The sequence below is a fragment of the Parasteatoda tepidariorum genome, chromosome 2 (assembly GCF_043381705.1).
Source record: "Parasteatoda tepidariorum isolate YZ-2023 chromosome 2, CAS_Ptep_4.0, whole genome shotgun sequence".
NCBI classification, from domain to species: domain Eukaryota; kingdom Metazoa; phylum Arthropoda; class Arachnida; order Araneae; family Theridiidae; genus Parasteatoda; species Parasteatoda tepidariorum.
In genome coordinates, this window is record NC_092205.1 from 56,955,564 (window position 1) to 56,976,697 (window position 21,134).

The 21,134-nt window shown below is 27.9% G+C and overlaps 1 protein-coding gene across 8 annotated transcripts in view; it reads left to right on the forward strand.

Moving 5' to 3' along the window:
• The first annotated feature begins 6,737 nt into the window (after positions 1-6,737).
• LOC107441522 (calcium-activated potassium channel slowpoke) overlaps positions 6,738-21,134 on the forward strand; it is a 104,455-nt gene continuing 90,058 nt past the window's right edge. For 7 of the 8 annotated variants that reach the window (XM_016054814.3, XM_071177617.1, XM_071177621.1 and 4 more), the window contains exon 1: positions 6,917-8,547. In XM_016054814.3, coding sequence (XP_015910300.1) covers positions 8,182-8,547 — 366 coding nt within the window. In that variant the 5' untranslated portion in view covers positions 6,917-8,181. Of the gene's footprint in view, positions 8,548-21,134 lie in introns of all 8 variants that reach the window. The other variant, XM_071177616.1, reaches the window with a different exon arrangement.

The window sequence follows — 21,134 nt, forward strand, 5'->3', positions numbered from 1 at the left end:
GTATGGATTTCATTGAAAATTTAGAAAAGAGTACACTGTAGAAAATTCTGGTGAAAAGTACCAGAATTCGGGATGCCAGTATTTTTTACCTTAAAAACTTATCTTAGCTTAAAATTTTACGGAAAAAAAAATCTGAAAGACTGCAACTTTCACAGTAATATTTACTGTAAAATCACTGAATTACTGTAATTAGATAAATATTGCTGTAAAAAATACTGTTTAAAATTTTACTGATTTTACGGCACTTCAGGGTGCTAGTACTTTTCGCAGTAATTTGATCCAGAATTTTTCACAGTATATGCCACTTTAATTTAAAGTTTGAGTAAGAAAAAATCTTAAAGTAAGCCAATAGTAAAACAATATATATAAATTACCATTTAGTTAAAAAGAATATTTGGAGATTATATTTCTTAAAATGTAGTAATGTTAACTTCGGTTTTTTTTTCTAAGAAAAAGGTATCGAAGATGAAAATTTATCAAGATAAAATTGTTATAAGTTTAAAAATGTTATATTTATTTTTTTCAAAACCGAATTATTTTTGATTCAAGATATTTTTATTATAAATTTTGCATTTCTGATTTTGCAAATAAATTATAATGTCATTGTAAATTTGGTAGTGAAGCAAAATCTGGGCATAATTTTGGATATTTATGCAGTTGATTGCTGCTCGACACCAGATGTCACTGGAATTCCAGGAATCGATCGACTGGCGGCATCCCGGTTTTTCTTTCCGAGGTATTCAGGATTGCGATAAAATGAAACTCTTTGGCGAAAGTGTTTTCCTACTTTACTCCCACTTGTAGGAGGAAAAATTATTCAATAAATCTATATCCAAAATATTGTTTTGCGGAATTTATTTAACTTTGTTTTATTTTTAGACACGTTTGTATTGAACATTTCTTTTTTAAAAAAAGTGATTTAATTATTAGTACACTTTAAAAAATTCTGGTTCAAATTCCGGTAAAAAGTACCGACACTCAGAGAGCCGGTACTTTTTACCGAAAAATAGGAGCATGCTATGGAGCAAAAAAATCTGATGTACCGTAATTTTTACAGTAATAATTACCGTAAAATCACTGAATCACTCTAATTAAATAAATATTAGTTTGAAAATTACAGTATAATATTTTATGTTAAAAATGGATACTGTTTATGCTCCCTAAATGATTTACATAATAATTTGATCCGAACTTTTTTTGCAGCGTGATACAGTACAATTACTGAATTACAATAAAATTACTGAATTCCTCTAATTAAATAAAAATTACGGTATAATATTTTACGGTAAGATGGATTTTGCAGATGATGCACCCAAAGTGCCGGTATTTTATATCGTAATTTGATTTGGAATTTTTTGCAGTGTTCTCTTGATTTTCAAAACGTAAGATAAATTTCAAAGCTACTTTTTAAACTAATTTTTATTTTCTTTAATCATTTATTTGTTATATATAAATTCCATACCGGTTTCTTCATTTTTTTTAGTTCCAGTTCTGGTGTAATTTTTTATTTCCTATTTTATTACCTTAACTTTAATCTTCCTTAATAATAATAATACAAAAAATACTTATTTATAATGATATTACATTGACAAAATTCATGGAAACATCTGTTACATCATAGCCTATTGCTGTGACTGAAGTGATTCAACTATTTTGGATAAAAATAACAACAGCAACAACGTTTTGAAAAGGTATTAGATGCTCACATTGGTTGACACAGTTGTTGCTGTGTTATCACTTTAGATACTACGATTCGAATTTTTAAGACATTGGGGTGAAAAATTAGATGCTTTTTTGATATTTAGGGCTTTCTGAAAAAGTTTTCATAAATTATTTTAACGAAAAGTAAATATAAAATAATTTTAAAAGATGGGTAATTACTTAGATAATGCTCCATAAAGGTGGGTGATAAATAATTGTTAATAGCTTCATTTGCTGTGTTCTTCGCAATAGTAAGAATTAAAGCATTAAAAGGGTAAAAATTTAAAAATATTTAATTTTGAAAAAAATATCTGAAGAAAAAATTAATAAATAAATACAGATAAATAATAAAATTTTAATATCCTATCTATTAATTGCAACAGAGTATGAAATAAAATTTACGAAAAAATATAGATTAATTGGAAGATTTTTTTAAAAAAATTAGCATTTTAATAAAAATTATAAGAGGAAAAAAAAATACTGTGACAAACATAGTCATGCTTCGTAAGATTAAACGAACAAATGAAGAACCCAAAAATTTTATTTCTATTATTATTATTATTTCTTGTAATTTTTTGTATTGAATCTTGGAATTTTAGAATTCGTTTCAAATTTCTGAAAGATAACTATGCGTTTCTTCTTTACTGATAATTTTTTTAATTGTCATTTGAAGCACTTCGAGGAAATAATTTTTGCAAAAATCCCATTTGTATGGAAAAATTATTTAAGAATTTTTTTCAATTGAGGGGAATTTTGTTATTAAACACAAAAATTTGCAGAATTTAAGTCATTTATTAGATAATTCTGTTTTTCAAAATTATAATTTTTCTTATTCACACATAAGTAAAAATACAAGAATGAAAAGCAATTTTTACAGGAAAAAAAAGATTTTTATTTCAAACTCTAAAAATTTGTGATAAATTTACTAGATTTTCAGAAAGTATCATTCATTTTAATACTTATCTTGTAATTTTAAAACTTCAAGTGTATGTGATAGATAATGGTGATAGATAATTGTAATCTGTTTATTATATTTTCTGATACAGTTTATTTAAAATTATGCTCCTTTGTTGATAACAGTTAAATAAGTGTTAAGTATTTTAGTTAATCTAAAATATCTTTCTGTTATAATAGAGAGAAGAGAGTTTTGATTGATGTTTTCAAATGCTTAATTGGCATGCTTTAAACGTACTTGACTCTTGTGGTTTCACTTTTATGAGTTTCACTATATTGCTTATTATTTCTGTATAGTTTCACTTTGTCAGAGCGAAACGAAACTTATGTCTTATAAGGAAATTCCACCAAGTTTAACGTAAAATTTTGATATCAAACAGCGATTTAATGATTTGGCAACTAATTTAACTCTCAATTCATTCGCCGAAACATAAACAGCTATTTCTGAGTCTGTTTTTATTAAATCTTTGACACAAATTCTTAGAAAACATAGGATTCACATAAAATTGAAAACATTTGGGCAAATGTATATACCAGGCACACGTGTGAAATGTTTGTAAAATTTAATCGTCATGGAAAAAAAAATCATGCATCATATAACAGGGTAAAAAGTTCTTCCTATCCGTAATATGCTTTAGTGGAGCAACAAAAAAAAGCTCAAATCTTCCCCTTTAGAAATCGGGTATTCTACAACAGTGGATGGTGTAATGAATTATAATTCACTAGATTTATAGCTCAGCAGAGTTTATAAATTTACAAAATTTTCAACAAGCTTTCTTTTGAGGTCCTGTTCTCCTTTACTACAGCAATCAATTTTAATATGAATACATCGAGCAAGTTAAATGGATAATTTATCCTATTTATAACTTTAAAACCAATATGCTGAAAATTAATAAATAAAATTTTAATCATGATAAATTAATAAATAAAACCTTACTCACGGTAGATTAATAAATGAAACCTTAATTAATTTTCAAAGGTTCTGACAATACATCTCCAGATAATAGTTGTTTATCATAAAAATATATAAATGAATTGCTTTGCAGAATAATTTATATAACAGGAAATAAGAAAATAATAAATTAATGGTATTTTATCTTGATAATCTAAAAAATAATATTATCTTAACATCCCTCTTAGTATATTCATATGTATATTTATTAAACCCCGATGATTAAAATTTTATGCCATTTATTACTAAAATTAGAATGTTGTGTTATATTTCATACATGAAGCTGCTTTATAATAATTGTAAACAAAGTATATTGATACTTAAAACCCTTATTTTAATTTCTTTTTTGTTACTTAAATAGTATTTAAAAGGAAATCTGTATTTATAATAAAGTTCAAAAACAAATCCCGGAAAATGATGTAATTTATTTCTTAATAATAAATTTTTCTTTTTTGTTGCAAAAAAAACTGACAGCGGGGAAGTCTTGGTATTCTTAATAAAGTATAGAATTAGATTTTTGTACTTTATTATTAAGAATGTATTCGAATAGTATTAGAATTCGTAAATAAAGTATATTATCTAAAAAAAAGTTTTCAAAACCTAATAAGTTTTCGTATAAAATTAAAGTTAATTTTGAAATATACAAGCATCATTGTGTAGTATTTTTTAGATCATTAATAACGTTTCTTCCTTTTTCAAGTAAATAAGTAAATAAAAAAGTATTTTCATTAAAACAAGTTTCAGTCATTAGTTAAAAAACTGAAATAACATTTATTCATATATTTTCTGATCGAAGCAACGCACATTTTATGAAATTGTAAGCATAACACAGCTTCAGATGCCAGATGTATGCCAGAGTGTCTGAGAAGTAAAATTACGAATTTTTGAAGATATAAATAGGCAAATTTTTGATGTTGCTAATTTGTGACTGTATTTTGCGAATTTTGAATACATTAATTTGCTGTTGTGACAGTGCTTTACGTTTAAACATAATTTATGAAGAAATTTCTTTCCTATTTCAGATATTTTAGGAAAAAGATGAATAGAAAAAAGATCAAAATAAATAAGCAAAAGTGGAAATAGATTCATGAGAATTGATTTTATTTCCCGAATATGAATAATTATGGTTGCAAGTAGCATTTTAAATTCAATGACCAAATATTATCCTACTTGATAAGAATCTTCCTTTAATAAAGTTTCTATTTCTGCTTCTTCTAAACAATTAATTTGACATTTCTCATTTGCAGAAAAAGGAATTAAATTTATCCGCACCTATGAAAAATGTATAAATATACTATTCGTGAATTTACTTAAAAAATATTTTAATTTAAATAACTTTACTTACAGATTGTATGGCACACTGCGAAATAAAGAATTACCAAAACTACCAGAATATGGGAAAATTTGCCGGGCTTTTGACACCGTGGGAACACCAAAAACTCGATAATGGTAAACTCCGTACTCCCTTTGTTAATAATTTTGGTAAAATTAACTATAAAATATGGTTTTATAATATGCGATAAAATTTGGTAAAATGGACCTTTGAGCATGGCATAAAAACCATTTATACGGTTAAATTTACTTTTCAGTTTTGTATTTTTTCCTAAAAGTGTGCTAATAAGAACTATAAATTTGAAAACCAGAATTTCTGGTATGCCCTTAGCCGATGAAAGGAAAAATTAACAAATGAATGGCTTAAATATCGAATATTCTAATTTTATAAACCAAAATTATGTTTTTTTTCTTACTAAAATTGTCACTTTTATGCACTACTGTAATTTCACTAGAATTGTTTTTTTCTGTGCACGTTACACTCATTTAGAGCAAAGAGATTACCTTTCAATAAGAAGACTTTACGTTTTATTTCTATGATTAAAATAATTTTTTGCGTTAATTAAGGTATAGAAAAATATCTTGCAATTTTTGCTGGAAATATTAATTTAAAATTATACAAATAAAAAATTGTCAAAATATATTTTTTCTAGAAATTAGTCCCTGAAAATCTGTTTTTCCTGATTTCATCAAAGGAGAGTTTTCATTTGGCGACGAATTTAATCCCTCTAGTAACCCTTCGCCGTTGCTGGGTTCCGCGTAACGAGAGCTTCTCCTCTTGAAGCTCCTTCTCATCCAAAAGGAACTGGTACAGATCTGCACCCCTGCTATCAGGTCAACAACAACCGGACTCATCGTTTTGATATCGAAGGAGGAAGTCCATCTCAAGACCTACAAGTGACCGGATCGATCGGATAGGAAACACTACCATTTGGTGCTCATTAAGAAATGGAAGAATAGTAAGCAAACTATAAAAAAAGAGAATAGATATCGAAGATATTTAAACGAGAAGAGAAGTGAAGAGAAATCTTGAAAATCGTCACCTTGTTGGGACGTGCATTTGCGCATGCGCATTTACCGTTGTCGCAGGATGATGCCATAAGTCGTTATGTAGCCTTACAAAGAACCCCAAGAGTGTTTAAGTTTTGAGTTCGAATTTTTCTCCATCTTCTTCGATTTTTCTCTCTGATGTGAAAATTTCCATCATTTTATCCGCAATAGGTGATTAAAAAACTCGACCTAGGCATGTTTTCGATATTTTTCATTACCTAATTTCACCCAGCACTATTTAATTTCTTTCGAAAGGTTGGAAATTTTTAATGAGAAAAAAAAAACTATTGATTACAAGTAAAATTGAGTGGTAAGTCTGCTTTCTTTGTTCAATAACTGATTTAATTTCGAAACATTCTGACGGTAAAAAAAAATTTTGCATTTAAAATAAACCGGATTATACATGATATTGACTCTGAAACACATATACTCCAAATAGCGTAATTAAAGTTATTTTATATAAAAAAAAATTATTTTAATATAAAACTGTATGAATATATGTTTATTGGTTAAGCTTTGTTATACAATATCACATTTGATTTGTTTTAAAACTATTTAAATAATAAATTTCAAAAATGAAAGATTTTTAATTAAAAATATTTAAATTTATTTAATATTTTAATGTGTTTTTGAAACTTACTCTCTATGATAACCGGAGTATTTTATGCTGCTGCATGTGTTGAAAATAAAATATCATTTTTACAGAGATATTTATTTCACAATAAATTTCGTTCTTGTTTGAATTTATTCCATATAAAGCGTTCTACTAATGAATCTTATAAGGAAATCGAAAAAGCATCAGAGATTGAAAAGTATTTATTGTAACACGGCACAAAAACCCCCTTAAAGGTATTTTAGCACTTTTTTAAAAACAATTTGAATTAATATTCAAAAGAAAATGACATTAGGAAAACTTAATACTTGACTGAAATAGAAAAAAATAATTATGTTAAATTTTTATTACAAACTTGTCATCGCTTATTAGATTAGGATTATCCTGCCTGAACAAAGTTTTAAAAAAATGTATCCTTAAATTTAATTAAATCAAAGTACTTAAAAAAAATTATTTGAATTCATGTTTCCAATCTTTCTCTTAAAAAACTAAATAGCGATTTTTTCTTCGCTGTTTTAAAACAAAGATTGACTTTTTTTTCACTTTACAAATAAAAAAATACTATTGGTGTATTCGTGTTGTAACTGTTTAGAATTCCTAGGTAAAAAAAGTGATGCGAATATTTTTTTAATATTTTTTAAGCTATATGTGTACTTTTGGTGTTGTTTCTCATCCATGGGACCGTTTCTAGAGTTTTAATGTTATTAGGGAACTATGTGTGTTTTGCAATTACGAGTATTTTAAATTAGGTAATAAATGTATCGAAAACATGTCTAGAAAAAGGACATAATTTGCGATTAATTGTACTTGAACTTTTTTTTGTTGAAGAATTATATTAAACACTGAACTGTTAAGTACATGTTCTTTTTCTATAATCATATTCTTCATACAAGAACTTGTTTAAAAAGATATGAAATAACCTTATAAGAACTTTTAAAAGCCTTCGTAATCCTTCTTATTCAAAAAAAAAAATTCGAAGACTCAATTTGTTGTCCATATATCCAGTGAACGGCTTTCTACGTGATTTTGTTTCTACTGTCCGTTGAACTCAGGTGTATTTATTACTTCAAAAGAAGCTATGACTTTATTTGAAGTTTCTCTAGACGTTATGTTAAACCTTGTATAAATTAGAACCAAACAAAACAGTGTCACTGCAGCAAACAAATTATGATTTAAAATCTGCAAAGGAAGTTAAGTAACTGTAAAATATATATATTTGAAGATTTTTTTTGTTGATCAGAAGCATAATGAGCATCGCATTACTTATGTTATTCGCAAAGAATTGGTGTTTTCTAGCATACTTTTGCAATCTTTTGCCTGCTTAAGCCTTTCTTTGACTCCATTTTGCTTAATAGCGGAAAAGTTTATTTGTTCATCTGTGCAAAGGTCACAAATATTAATTTCGGCGGCATCCGGCAAATAAGGGACGAATGTTGCAGCCTAAAAGGGCGAAGAGGAAAGACGAATCGAAGAACACGTCTTACAGAACAGCCCGATGTCAAGAACTATTGCCAAACAAATCACTCGAGACGACAACAAACGACGCTCTGACGATTAGGAGATAGTTGCGCAGGTGACCATGGAGGGAACGACCATGGTGACAGTGGGCGGTGGGGGTGACGGCGGCGAGGAGGCGGTGGTGAACGCGACCCTCAGCCCCCATGACGAGTGTATGAAAGAGCGCAAATGGTGGTGTTTCCTTCTGTCGAGCGTGTTCACATTCATGGCGGGACTCTTCATCATCCTGATTTGGCGCGCATTTGCTTTCCTCTGCTGCCGGAACAAGGAAAAGAGCGGCGCTGGGGCGGCGAAAGTCGCGAAGGTGACGGCCGCGGACCCGAAAGGAGGGGCGGTGGCCGGTGGAAACGAAATAGGATTTATGACCGAAGCGAAGGACTGGGCCGGAGAGCTCATCTCTGGGCAGTCGACTACAGGAAGGATTTTGGTAAGTCAAATATTATTTTATATATGCTTATTCTGTAACTATTTTCCACACTGACATTGTTTAACCCTTTGACGCACTCTGGACACCAGTGTCCATGTTGTATGTTTTTTTTTCTGACTATCTAATTACAAGCAAAAATATATTTCGGAATCATTTAATTATCAAAACAAGCCTTTAAGTCTTTTAGTTACTAAAAAATCTGTTAGATCAGAGGTTCACAAATGGTGTTTCACTTGTTAGTACTTATTATAAAGAGTGATGAGTTTTGAAGCATTTGATTATAGTTAGATCCGACATATAACTCATAATTTATTTTATATTACAGTTGCCTTTATGAAATTATTCCAAGTAAAATGCCAATGAAATAGAAAGGGAATTTTTTAAAGGAAAATTAATATTTCTATTAACAAGATATTGAAAAAATTATGAAGAAAACAAGCACTTGTAAACTATACCATTAGTATTATCTATTGCGTTTTTCAAGGCAGAATACCTCAATTCTTTTATATAAAAATATATTTTCATAATAACCCTTTTCAGCGTTTATAGCAGTTCCTTTAAGTTTTCATTTCAGAGTAAACCAAAATTCTGCTTGTTTTAATCATTTTTAGCTTATGCATATACACCGGAAACAAATTCATTACTAGACTAGATATAGCATAAGGAAGGACAACAAATTCAACTGACAGACATAAAACCTAATTTAAGATAATTAATGATAAAGCTATGAAAAATCTTCATTCTTCTAACAAAATATTTAAAATATATAATCTTTTATAGGTCATAACGTTTCACAGTTATCTTAAACTTTATTTTTGAAGTGGGGATTCCGCCAAAAAGAAGGCTGATTATTCAGGGTACCATAGCCAAAAAAAAAAAAAAAAAATGGGAAAAGCTGTGTTAGAATATGGAAATTATATTTGTACTAACATTTAAAATCCAAAAAAATTAGATGCAATTATTTTTTTCAAATTTAAAAATTAATTAGTTACTGATTTTGCAAAAGGAAGAAATTTTATTGATGAATAAATGATTCTGTTAGATATAAATAACTTCGAATATGTGCAAATTTGAAAAATTATTCTTTGGAAGTAAACGGTGTTTGGAAGATTTTACCATTAACACAGAAAAGGACACTCATGCTGTATCTCCCAGCAATAAATTATTAAAATGCTCAATACAATATTTTTCCATATTTGACCCAAATTTATAGAAAATAATGAAAAAAGTATGAAAAATATGTTTAGTAGAAATGCTGCGTCAAAGGGTTAAGAAAACTGAACAATGGTTTAACATCTTAGTTTATATAACTAACACAATATCTAAATATTCTGCTACACGACTAAGCTATTAGGATCAAATTATCATGCCAGTTTTGCGTTTCTGCGTGACAATAAATTTAAAGAACATCAAATTATGGTTTCTCTTCATCAGCAAGTTTTAATCAGAAAAAGGGTATGCCTATATTTTTGAATCAACATACATAAATTAAACTTTAACGATTACGATAACGATTTTAATAGTCATGATATTTTCCTTTTCATTATCTCAAACTTTCCTTTCACTCAAAAGATAAATAATTTTAGAAATTTAGCCTTTTATTGTAATCATTAAATTATCATTAAAAAAGTTGTTTTGTCTTGCTAAGTACTTCTGAAGCAGAGAAAGTTTTTTTTTTTTCAATTTGAGTGAAAATAGTAAAAAATATCTCTTTTATTTAAGTTTCTAGTGATCTTAGAACTTTTTAAACTTTGAACTTAAACTTGAAATGGTTTATAATATATCAAATAAGACCAAATCTGAGACGATAAGACTAATAGCTTAGTTATAATGCTTTAATTTAAAAAGTACATTGTTTGACTTGTACTTATTCACGCATTTAACATTGCTATCTAGACAAATAAAATATTGTTTCGTATGTATTTTTATGCGCTGAATACAACGAAAGCAAACGAGTCGATGAAACTGACAGCTCAGAAGTTGCAAGGATTTTTTTTAAATTTTGAATTTTGTACTTTGATATCTTTCGATTTTGCTTATAAGAATACTCAAATATTATCTCAGTTGTCTAAGCAGCTTCGAGATAGCAATATCAAAAGGGAAAATAAATTTAAGTCCAAAATGATTATTTTTTTTTATATAGAAACTTTTGCAACTACTAAACTATTAGTACGTGTTTGCTTTTATTCAATTCAGCTTAATTCACGGAATACGGTACTTAATTTGCATAGATAACCAATTCAGGTGAGTAGATATGTAAAGTGCGCAATGTAATAAAATTTTTTCTATGATTGTTAAATAAAATAATAAATATTTATTAAAAGTTATATTTCGCATAAAATTATCTTTAGTAAAACGAATTTTAAAATTGTGTTCAAAATTTTTTTAATCCACTTAAAAAGTTTTAAAGATATGACAAAATACGAAAAAAATAAGATAAGCAATAAGAGACCCAGACTTTGGACCGCACTCCTGACTAAGTTATAGGGACGATATTTCCTAGATTGGGGCTTCCTCCTACATTTCGGAAGTCAGAAATCGTAACACGTCGAAAAAAGGTATATTTATTCAGCGAAAATGCGTTTTTTTGTCTGATTATTTTTGTGTCTGCACTTATTAATTTACATATTTGAGGTAAGCCCGGCACTAAGATTGAGTCTTAGGACCTGGATATACAATCATTAGATCAAAAGTTATTCAGGGTGGTCCGCTATTTTTTGGTGCACTATAGAAACATGTTTACATTACAGCATGAAACATGTTTACATTATGGAATATTTGTACTTATTTTACATTTCTATCAATAGCACATTGCTTTTGCAATCGCTACTGTGAATAATTCATGATAGGAAAATAGATAAAAGAAGGCAGAAAATAAGTAAATCGGTGGCACATTAGAAAACATTTATATTATTTAAGTTTTTGACAGTTTAGATATGATCTGCGATTTCACAAAATTTTTCATTAAAAAATAAGCATTTGTTTTTAAAAAAAATAGTGAAAGAAACATAAAAAATTCTGATGAATCTGATGCAATACTTTTTACCTTTATTTTCAAAGAGAAAAAAGTAAGAAGCAAAAAAAGTGCATTTGTGTTAATCCGTGGTTGGCCTGAAATATTTTATTTATGTGTGCAAACTTTTATTGATGTTATGAAAAAAGATTTTTGTCATCTTTAGAGAAAATTATTTAAACAGGAAAAATAATTTAGAGCATTTTCAAACTGGTGTGCACTCATAAGTGACTTCTTATTTAATACAGTTTTTTTTTGTTTGTCAAATACAGTATTTTTTATATTTGTTACAGTTAATTTTATTTAATTACGCTTTGTTTTCCGGCCCACTTTTACGAACATATTTTACGAACTTAGATTTTCGAAATTTTATCCCTGAAATTAACGTTACTATTGATATCTGAATTTACTGTAAATTTATGTAACTCAAGAGCGTGTTTATTAAAAAGTACATTTATGTCATAGTTTAGATAATAAATTAATAATTTATTTAATTAGTTTCAGTAAGGGAGCTGTAAATTTACAAAATTCATATTACATGCAAGGAAAATATTATTCACGCTTATTCAGTTCAATACATTTAATCATAAAAGTTAATTTAAAAATAAGCTTGTGAAATATAAAACATGTCTAATGATGGACACAGTTTCATCAACTATAATTAGATTTTTGAATTTTTAATTCCTTGAACTTTAAAATAATATGCTGTGCATTTAATTGATTTATCAAGCTAAATGGGAAATCCGACTAATCGCAAGCCGCCATTGTCATTTTACAATGCAACGAGCTAATTGGTATCGTCTGCAATGCCTTCTAGTCCATCTGAAAGGTTTTAGGATTATGTCAATGAATCTACTTATCCTTAGGCCAATTAGAGAACACATCATCCACTGCTCAATTTGTCTGATTATTTCCAGCCATTTGTAATAAAATGGGTGAATTAGTGACTTAATAAAAAGCGTTCAAATAAAAGCCAATAAGTTAGAGCTAAGGCTAGCTTCAGTGAAATGGGCTCTTGAATTATTTTTGCCTACGAAATAAATATTAAACAACGATTGTGCCCAGAAATTATAAGTGCAGAAAATGATAGTGTGAATAAAAAAGGTACAAAATGTTTCAACAATAACGAGCATTTGAAATACTTCCATTATCTAATAAAAGTTAAATTTTTATATTAATAAATATTACATTTATCAAAGAACATAAGGAAGAAACAAATATTAAATTTATCAAGGAACAGAACATTTATCAAAGAACAGTATCTCTAACATCTTCTGCTTTATGTTTTTCCGTTAGAATCTTTATGCTTAAGATTTTCTATCATTAACTTGATAAATAACTTTTAAGTAACAGTTAAATCAGCGCTTGCAGGAATTTTAAACGAGTTTGGTGAGAAATATTTAGAAAATTCTTAGGTTCTAGTCATCAAAACCTATCAGAAGAAAGTAGAAATCTCGATATTCGTAACATTTCTTTTTAATTTGCATAATTTCAGATATATACATGGAACTAGTTTGACCCATCTGAAACTATCCAACAATGTTAAAAAACTAATTTATTGAGAAAAAAATTTCGATTAAAAAAATAATAATTATTTTTTTATGATTTAATTTGAAATCTGTTAAAAGTTTTAATAAAGCTGATGTTATGTATAATTGCTGCCTGCATGTTATCGAATTTTTTAATGACTAACGTACAGGGAGCAAAAAAATGACAGCCCTGAATAACTTTCGATTTAATGATCGGATTTTCACGTTCTAGGACTCACTATTAATAGCTCGAGGGGGTGACCTTAAATATGCTAATTAATAAGTACAGATGATATTTTAAGTAAGGAAATCAGACACAAAAACGTACATTCTCTAAATAAACATATTTTTTTCCAATGGATTCGGATTTCTGACCCTTTAACTATAGTGGATAGCCACAATCTGGGAAAAATGGTAAGGAGAGTGCTCAAAAGTTTGGACCCCTTAATGTTAGTTTTACTTTTTGCGAATTTCGCTATATCTCGAGAACTTTTAAGCGAATCGAAAATTTTTGCTCACAATTATAAAATTCGTTTATCCAAAGATAATTTCCTGCAAAATATTTATTATAAGTAAATATTTTTTATTTTACTTAACAGTGGTCAAAAAAATTTTAAATTGCAATGCATACATTTTTTTGCATCTTTTAAAGAATGTTACTTTAAATGGCAAAATTTGAGCGAATTGGCTTTAGTAGCAATTGAATTTCAAAAAAGTCAGATACCTAAAATTCGAATTCTCAGGAAGTATTCGACCGATTTGGCACAAATTGTGTACTTTGCCATTAAAAACTACATTCAATATCATCTTATTTACTTACTACTTAAAATATTATCTGTATTTAATAATTAGCATATTTGAGCTCACACTCTCGAGCCATTAAGATAGAGTCTTAGAACGTGAAAATCCGGGCATTAGATCAAAAAAATATTAAGGGTGTTCCAGTATTTTGTTTGCACACTGTATATTAATTTCTTATATTACAACTTAAAACTCAAATCAAAATCATTGAAATTTCAAAAATACCATTTTTAAAATGCAACATCTTTTTAAAACAATGAATATATTGTAGTTTTATTATTTTCAGTGAATAATATATAATAAATATTGAGTTTATTCACAATACTTCACTACACAGAGCTACTCTAGAGAACAATAGTTTTAGGGATAGTTTTAAGAACTTATTAACAATAGTTTTAAGGAATTTCAAACTGATGTAGATTTCTAATTAGCACAGTCTCATTTATTATTAGATAGTTTTTCTCATTTATTTCTCATTAATTTCGCACATTTCTAATTAGCTAAAATCATATACGTGGATTCTAATAAGCCTATAAGTTTCAGGTTGAATAGAAAATGCTCGAGACTTTTTTTCAATTAGCCTTAAATGACGGAGACATTTGTAAAGAGCCGGATTCCTTAAGTTAGCCTATAGCATTCGTAACAAAATATGTAAATTAAGCTTCGAAAGTTATGAAAGCTCTACATTTAGAATTTCAGAAATCGATGTTAGCGCATTGTAACTGAATTTGTTCACTAAATTTTCAGATTGTTTTCCTTTTTTTTTTGCACAATGCATTTTAACATTTGATGACATCAAGTAACTGATGTAGAAAAATTAATTTCCACAATGCAGAACGCACATTTTAACTATGCATCCATTTTGTAAGTTCATTTTTTCCTCTTGATTTTTCCATCTCCCTTTTTTCCATGTAAAAAAAGTGCATTTCATACCCTAACATGTAATTTTTTTCTTCCTTTTTCATAAAAAATGCATTTACTATAAAAGGCATTCGTATTGAATAAATAAATATATATTGCAAAACTTTTAATTAGGCATGTGCACATTAATTTAAAATGTAACCAGAGTTTTAAAATGCTTGCCTTTTTTTATTTTTATTAGCAACTAGTGTGGTCGTTAACTTAGAATCTTCATAATCATGCAAAAATGAAAAAAAAAGGCTTTCAGAACTAAGATTTGGATTGCATCCAAAATTTAAACTCATGATTTTTTATTCACAATTAAGTAGATTGTTGATAACGTCCCTGAATGACACTACTTTTACTAAAATATTTTTACTTCTCTAAAAACAGAACTGTGCCCTTACTTTTTAATTTAAGATTGATGTTGTTTAGATTTGCTTATAAAAACAATTATCTGAATGCTGATAAGTGTTCTTTTATTCAGGAATTGCTTGATTTTATGATAAGAAAGCAATAAAACAAACAAGTTCCTAAAAGATAAATATTATTAAAATTAAAATTGATAGTTTTATTATCTAATACGAACCAAATAAAAAAGCTCACTTCTAATAATCCCATTCAAAACAGAAAACGAAGAAGACCACCAATAAGGTGGCTGGACTCCGGCGAGAAGAACTTTCTTATAGTAAATAAGGAAAACTGGAAGAACCTTGCTGCGGATAGGACTAGATGGCAAATACTTCTTAGGACGGCCTTGGCCTGTAACAGGCTGCAGTGCCTTGAAGGGAGAAGTGTTATTATCAATAGATTAAAATGATAACATGTAGTTAAAATAAAATTTCTGAAGATATCATTTCAGTTAACGTATGCAATAAAATGGGAATGTTAAATGCATTGCTCATTTATAACATCGAAATAAACTAAATCAAGAGCTTTTCAATTTATGTTTTTTTTCTGATTTTATGAACGTCTTTTTCTGATAAACTTTTTTTCTCTCTTGAAATCAAAGATTTTCAAAAAATATATAAAGGTTTTTGATAAAAATAAATTCATTCACTGAAATTAATTCACTACAATGACTTTTTAAAAATGTTGAAGCAAGATATTGATGCCGCATTGATAATTAGGCATCAAGTTAAACAGCATTTATTAAAAGTTCAAATGGTTTTAAATTTTTCTTCTAATTTCACTCGGTAGCAATTTTTTTCTGTTGCATGAAATTCTTTAACATATTTTAGATACTTTCGTATTGCTGATTTCAAATTTGCAATCGATTTCTCTCTTCAAGCAGCAGTCCCCTTCCCCGTCAAAATTTACATGTTTAAAAACATATCATAGGTTTTAAATATATCATGTAACATATAACAGGAAGCCACGTAAATGTTGCAACGAACTTCTTGGGGAGTTGGGACACATCATCGATATTGTAATTGCATAGAAGCCCATGCCTGGAAACGCTGTTGTTCGCGGCTAGGGTCACTTTCCTTTTATAAACCGTGTCTTCGTGTGCATTTGGACAATTCATGATAGGGAAGCACTCCTAGTAGTTTTCGACAGCCTTTTCGGGCATGGATTTCTTAGCAATTTTAATCCTGATGATTTGCCTTATCTTCCCTGGAAACTTGTCGTAAGATTTATGTTATTCTTTGGTTATATATAACATTTTTAAACTTGTACATTTGGACAAAAAAGAGCTTAAAAATGTTATTTAAAAAATGTAGCTTTAGAAGCAAAACTAATTTAAAATCCCTACATTTGAACTAGGCAAGAACTAATATTTGAAAAAATGCAACAAAAAATTTGTTCCACTCTTATTTACTCATTGAAATTCTTACCTATTAATTGTAAATTAGTAATTTAATAATTGCACGATAATTTTAGCTTCACTTCAGATATTATAAATAATAATTATGTGGAAATGCAAAACTTTTTTTGGGCAAAAGAATTATTCAAAAAATTATATTTGCTTGCCAAGTAAACAAGTAAATATATTTGTTTATAAGTAAATATATTTTTATAAAAGTTATAAAGATAGTTTTTCTCATTTATTTTGTATTTTATATTTTTAATATTTGATCTTTATATTTTAATTTTAATTCATCAACCAAAAATTTATGCTTGAGATTAGGATTTTTAGTTTTCATATACTTAAAAACAAAGAATTCAAAGTATTGCATTGCTTCAAAATAATAAATTTATTTATGAACAAAAGTTTCATATACTTAAAAACAAAGAGTTCAAAGTGGTGTATTGTTTCAAAATGATAAATTTATTTATAAACAAAAGTTTCATATACTTAAAAACAAAGAATTCAAAGTAGTGTACTGTTTCAAAATGATAAATTTATTTATAAACTATAGTTTCATATACTTAAAAACAAAGAATTCAAAGTGGCGTATTGTTTCAAAATGATAAATTTATTTATAAACAAAAGTCTGTTAGCAACAGTTAAATTTCTTTCTAAAATTTTTTTATAATTTTGTTGTTTTTGTAGCTTAAGAGATTTCCTTCCTTTATTGATGTAGTTATCTGATACAAAAAGTTGAAGACCACTATTTTAAATTGAAGACTTTCACTCTTTCCCCCCCCCTGCTATATTTGTCTTCATTTCTGTCTTAGGTTTTGTCTTATGAGTTAGGCTTTGACGTATCTTTTGTCTTCTTCCAGCAAATCCACATTAATGCAACAAAAAATTTTCTTACTTTAAATTTTTTTAAATGTTCTATCGATTTCACATAATATCACAGAAATGTTAATTAGTTTTTTCACTTAATATTATTTATAATTATTTACCTACGTGTCTCTTAATTTTTAAACATATTCTTTATTTAAACTTCATTTACAGTAGTTTTTTTATGCTTGAAATGGTCTTCATTAAATATTTCAGTCATTGATAGCTCAAATGCAATCATTTAAGCATAACGTAAATAACTAAATCAATGACAAAGATAATTTGGGAGTTGATAAAAAAAAACGTTTAAAAAAAGTAAAAAAAACGAAAGATTAAAAATGAAATAAAATTCAATTGCGAAGATGTTATGTTATCATAGCGACAAACAATGTTCACTATGGCAACGGTGAAATAAAATTATTTATTGTTATTAGATTTAACTTCGAAGAAAATTAACATTTGTCAAATTCTTTTTCTACAAATGAATTATAAAGAGTGCTATTTAAGAGGTAATATTATAAAAAGCTGCGGTTAGCAAAATTAATATATATAGANGTGATATTTTTTTTTGGATTAAGAAGACTATATATATATATATATATATATATATTACCAAAAATGGAAGAAAGGACGAAAAAGGTGCTATTCCAAGTTAATTACTTTAAAAAATTTATTAAATCCTAATAGCAGAAACTACAATAATTTTCAAAAATAAATTGAAAATTTTTATTATTAAATTGTTAAAAGTATAATATTTTCTGTCGCATCAAAAATTAGAAACATATATATTTTTTAAAAATTAATTTAAGCGTCTCTTTGAAGTTGCAGTCTACTTACTGAATAATAAAACAGAAAAAAAAGGAATTTTAAATATTTTTGTTAAAATATGTCTTAGATTTCTATACATCATATTTTTCATAAAAGTTGAGCTTGGCGCATGCATTTTAACAGCCTAAAAATATTATAAATAGATGCAACGAAACGCATGTTTATATTTGTATTTCTTTCCATTTGCTCACAATATTTTATTCTATTTGAATATTTTTTTTAAAAGAAAAAAAATGTGAGATTCTAGCATTTTATAAATAATTTTTCCTCGACATAATACGTGAGCTGGAAGCTTTCCAAGCCACTAACGTTTTCTGTGTGTCACATTCGGTTACACACGAGTTTCACAAAATCTTTGTTAGTTTTTTTATTTTATATTTTTACTCACCACTTCAATCATGAATGGAAAGGGGTTGTACTTTCTCTCAGGTTTTCATAATCTAGTGAGCACATAAACGGTTAATTTCAAAGAAAAATAATCCCTCAAAACTACCTGGAGGATTACTAATCATGGAGCCTCGCATGACATATTTAAGTCCTCTTGCACGATATATAGACATGAAGGATGACTCTCCGAATTAATCATTTTAAATTGTTGGCTGTCTCATCAATTAATAATTTCTTTATATTATTTAAAATAATGATTTTTCTCATAATTTAATGTGTAAGTCATTTTATTAATAGCTGTTATGAGAAAGTTCGAAGTTATTTTAAAATAAACCGCATTTTTATGTATTTTTGAATATTTTTGCTTACAATAAAAGTGATTTCATTATCTGAATGAAAGGTGCCACCGCCATTAGTATAAACTTTTAAAATCCATGATGAAAATTGAGAAAAAAATACATACATTAAGGGTGGCAGATTATTATTTAAGTAAGGAAAAAAACAAACAAGAACGCTATATAAATCTAATGAATCAAAGAAGTATAGCAGAAATTGGCAAATGCTTTTGCTATAATAGTGATGAATTTAATTCTTATTTTATAACCGTCGTTGAATGGCCGACCCAATTTGAAGTTTGCGACTATCAATGTTCAACTCCAACTCCATAGCCATGTAATTTTTATACCCAATCCAGAAGACAAGGGAACTCCTGGATCAAGTATCAGAAGAAATTTGCTTTTATGGAGGACTCCTTGATGGAAGTTCACATTTTCGTTACGTAGAGAGAAAAACCACGAAACCTCCCACAGTTAGCTTAACGGCGAGGGCTCTCTAACCTATGGTACGTCTACCACTTAGGAAAGCTTACGTCAGCACTGTGGGGGGATTCGGAATTCGTATCTACCAGCCATTGCTGGGGTTCGAACCCGGCTCATCTCATGGGAAGGCGAATGCTCTATCACCTGAGCCACCACGGTTCTGTCGACTCAATTGTCGAATGTAAATCAATAAATAATTTGGATATTTATGTAAAAAACATGCATTGTTTAAAATAATTTGTATTAAAAATAATTAAGCTTAGAAAAATAAATTAAGTTTTAATTTGAGATCAAAACTACCATTTTAAATTTGATTTCTTTCTAAGACAACGTTCGACTACAGAAATCCTAAAAATATCAAAAAATTAATAGCTACTGTCGAAATAGTGACAATTTAAAGCAAAAACGAATCAACAGGTTGGTTAAATATTATTCTTTGGACTAGCCAAGATTTTAGTAGAGCTCTTTGCAATCGATTATTGCCGCTTTTTTGTAGAATTTTATTATACATTTAAAATAAAAATATCAAATCATAAGATTTTTAAATTTTAACCATTAAGGATATTTTCCGTCAGCACTGTGGTTGGTGTGAGCTGAGTGCGGAATCAGTATCGAATAGTCGAACCCGGGTCTTCTTATTGGCAAGTGAGAGCTCTATCCCCTGAGACCCCGTGGCTCTAAATTGGTGAATTGTAAATATAACTTAATGTCAGAAATATATCGAAAAAGTAGCTGTTATTTTTGCTGCATGAGTTTAAAAAAATGCGCATTAGGATAAGCAGAAAACAATAAAAATTTATTTAGTGCAGTTTAAACAATTTCCTTTAAGTTCTATATAAAACGCAATTCCCCAACCATTTTTTAAAAAAGAAATTTTGAACTAAACAAGCTATAAAATGTAGTTTTTAAGGCTAAAAATAATGCAATCAAAGAAACTTCAGGTGTAACATAGTTTAGCAGTTGCTGCCGCTATAAAAGTGGCAAATTGTAAGCAAAATTTTATAGTAGAAATATATGACAAAATCAATTTTTATTTTTAACTGTACGGGTTTAAAATGTGAACTATGCTAACCATAACAGCAAAGTTTATACTGTGCAAATTGTTGTTGAAAAAAGAGCATATTAAACTAGTTTTATGTTTATTTGATTTATGCGAGATTTTTTACTTTTACGGAACTTTTTAAAACTAAATATTTTTTACATTTTTTTTTTAACTAAGCTCGTAAGAAAAAAAGCTATTAAGAATACATAAGGCATTACATAGTTTATCAACAGTTAACTATTTAACTTTTGATCGAGTTAACTATTTAACATTTGGTAGTTTAGTTAGGTTAGTTTAGTTTTTAAAAGGATTAAGGAACAAATTATTCGCTAAATGCATAAAGACAAATTAATTTATGGGATCATAATCTATCACATGATGACGAATTCATTTAATTTTTTTTAAATTAATGCACTATGTTCTTACAAATTATGTGTAAATCATTTCCCAGAAAATAATGAGTTATCTATATTTGAAAGAAATAATGAATCGAAATGATGTTTTCGTGGAAATGTCAAAGGTCATTCATGAATGTGAATTCAAGTTAGAGCTTCCCCTAATGTCGATATGAAGGTGAACTTCGAAGTGATCGATT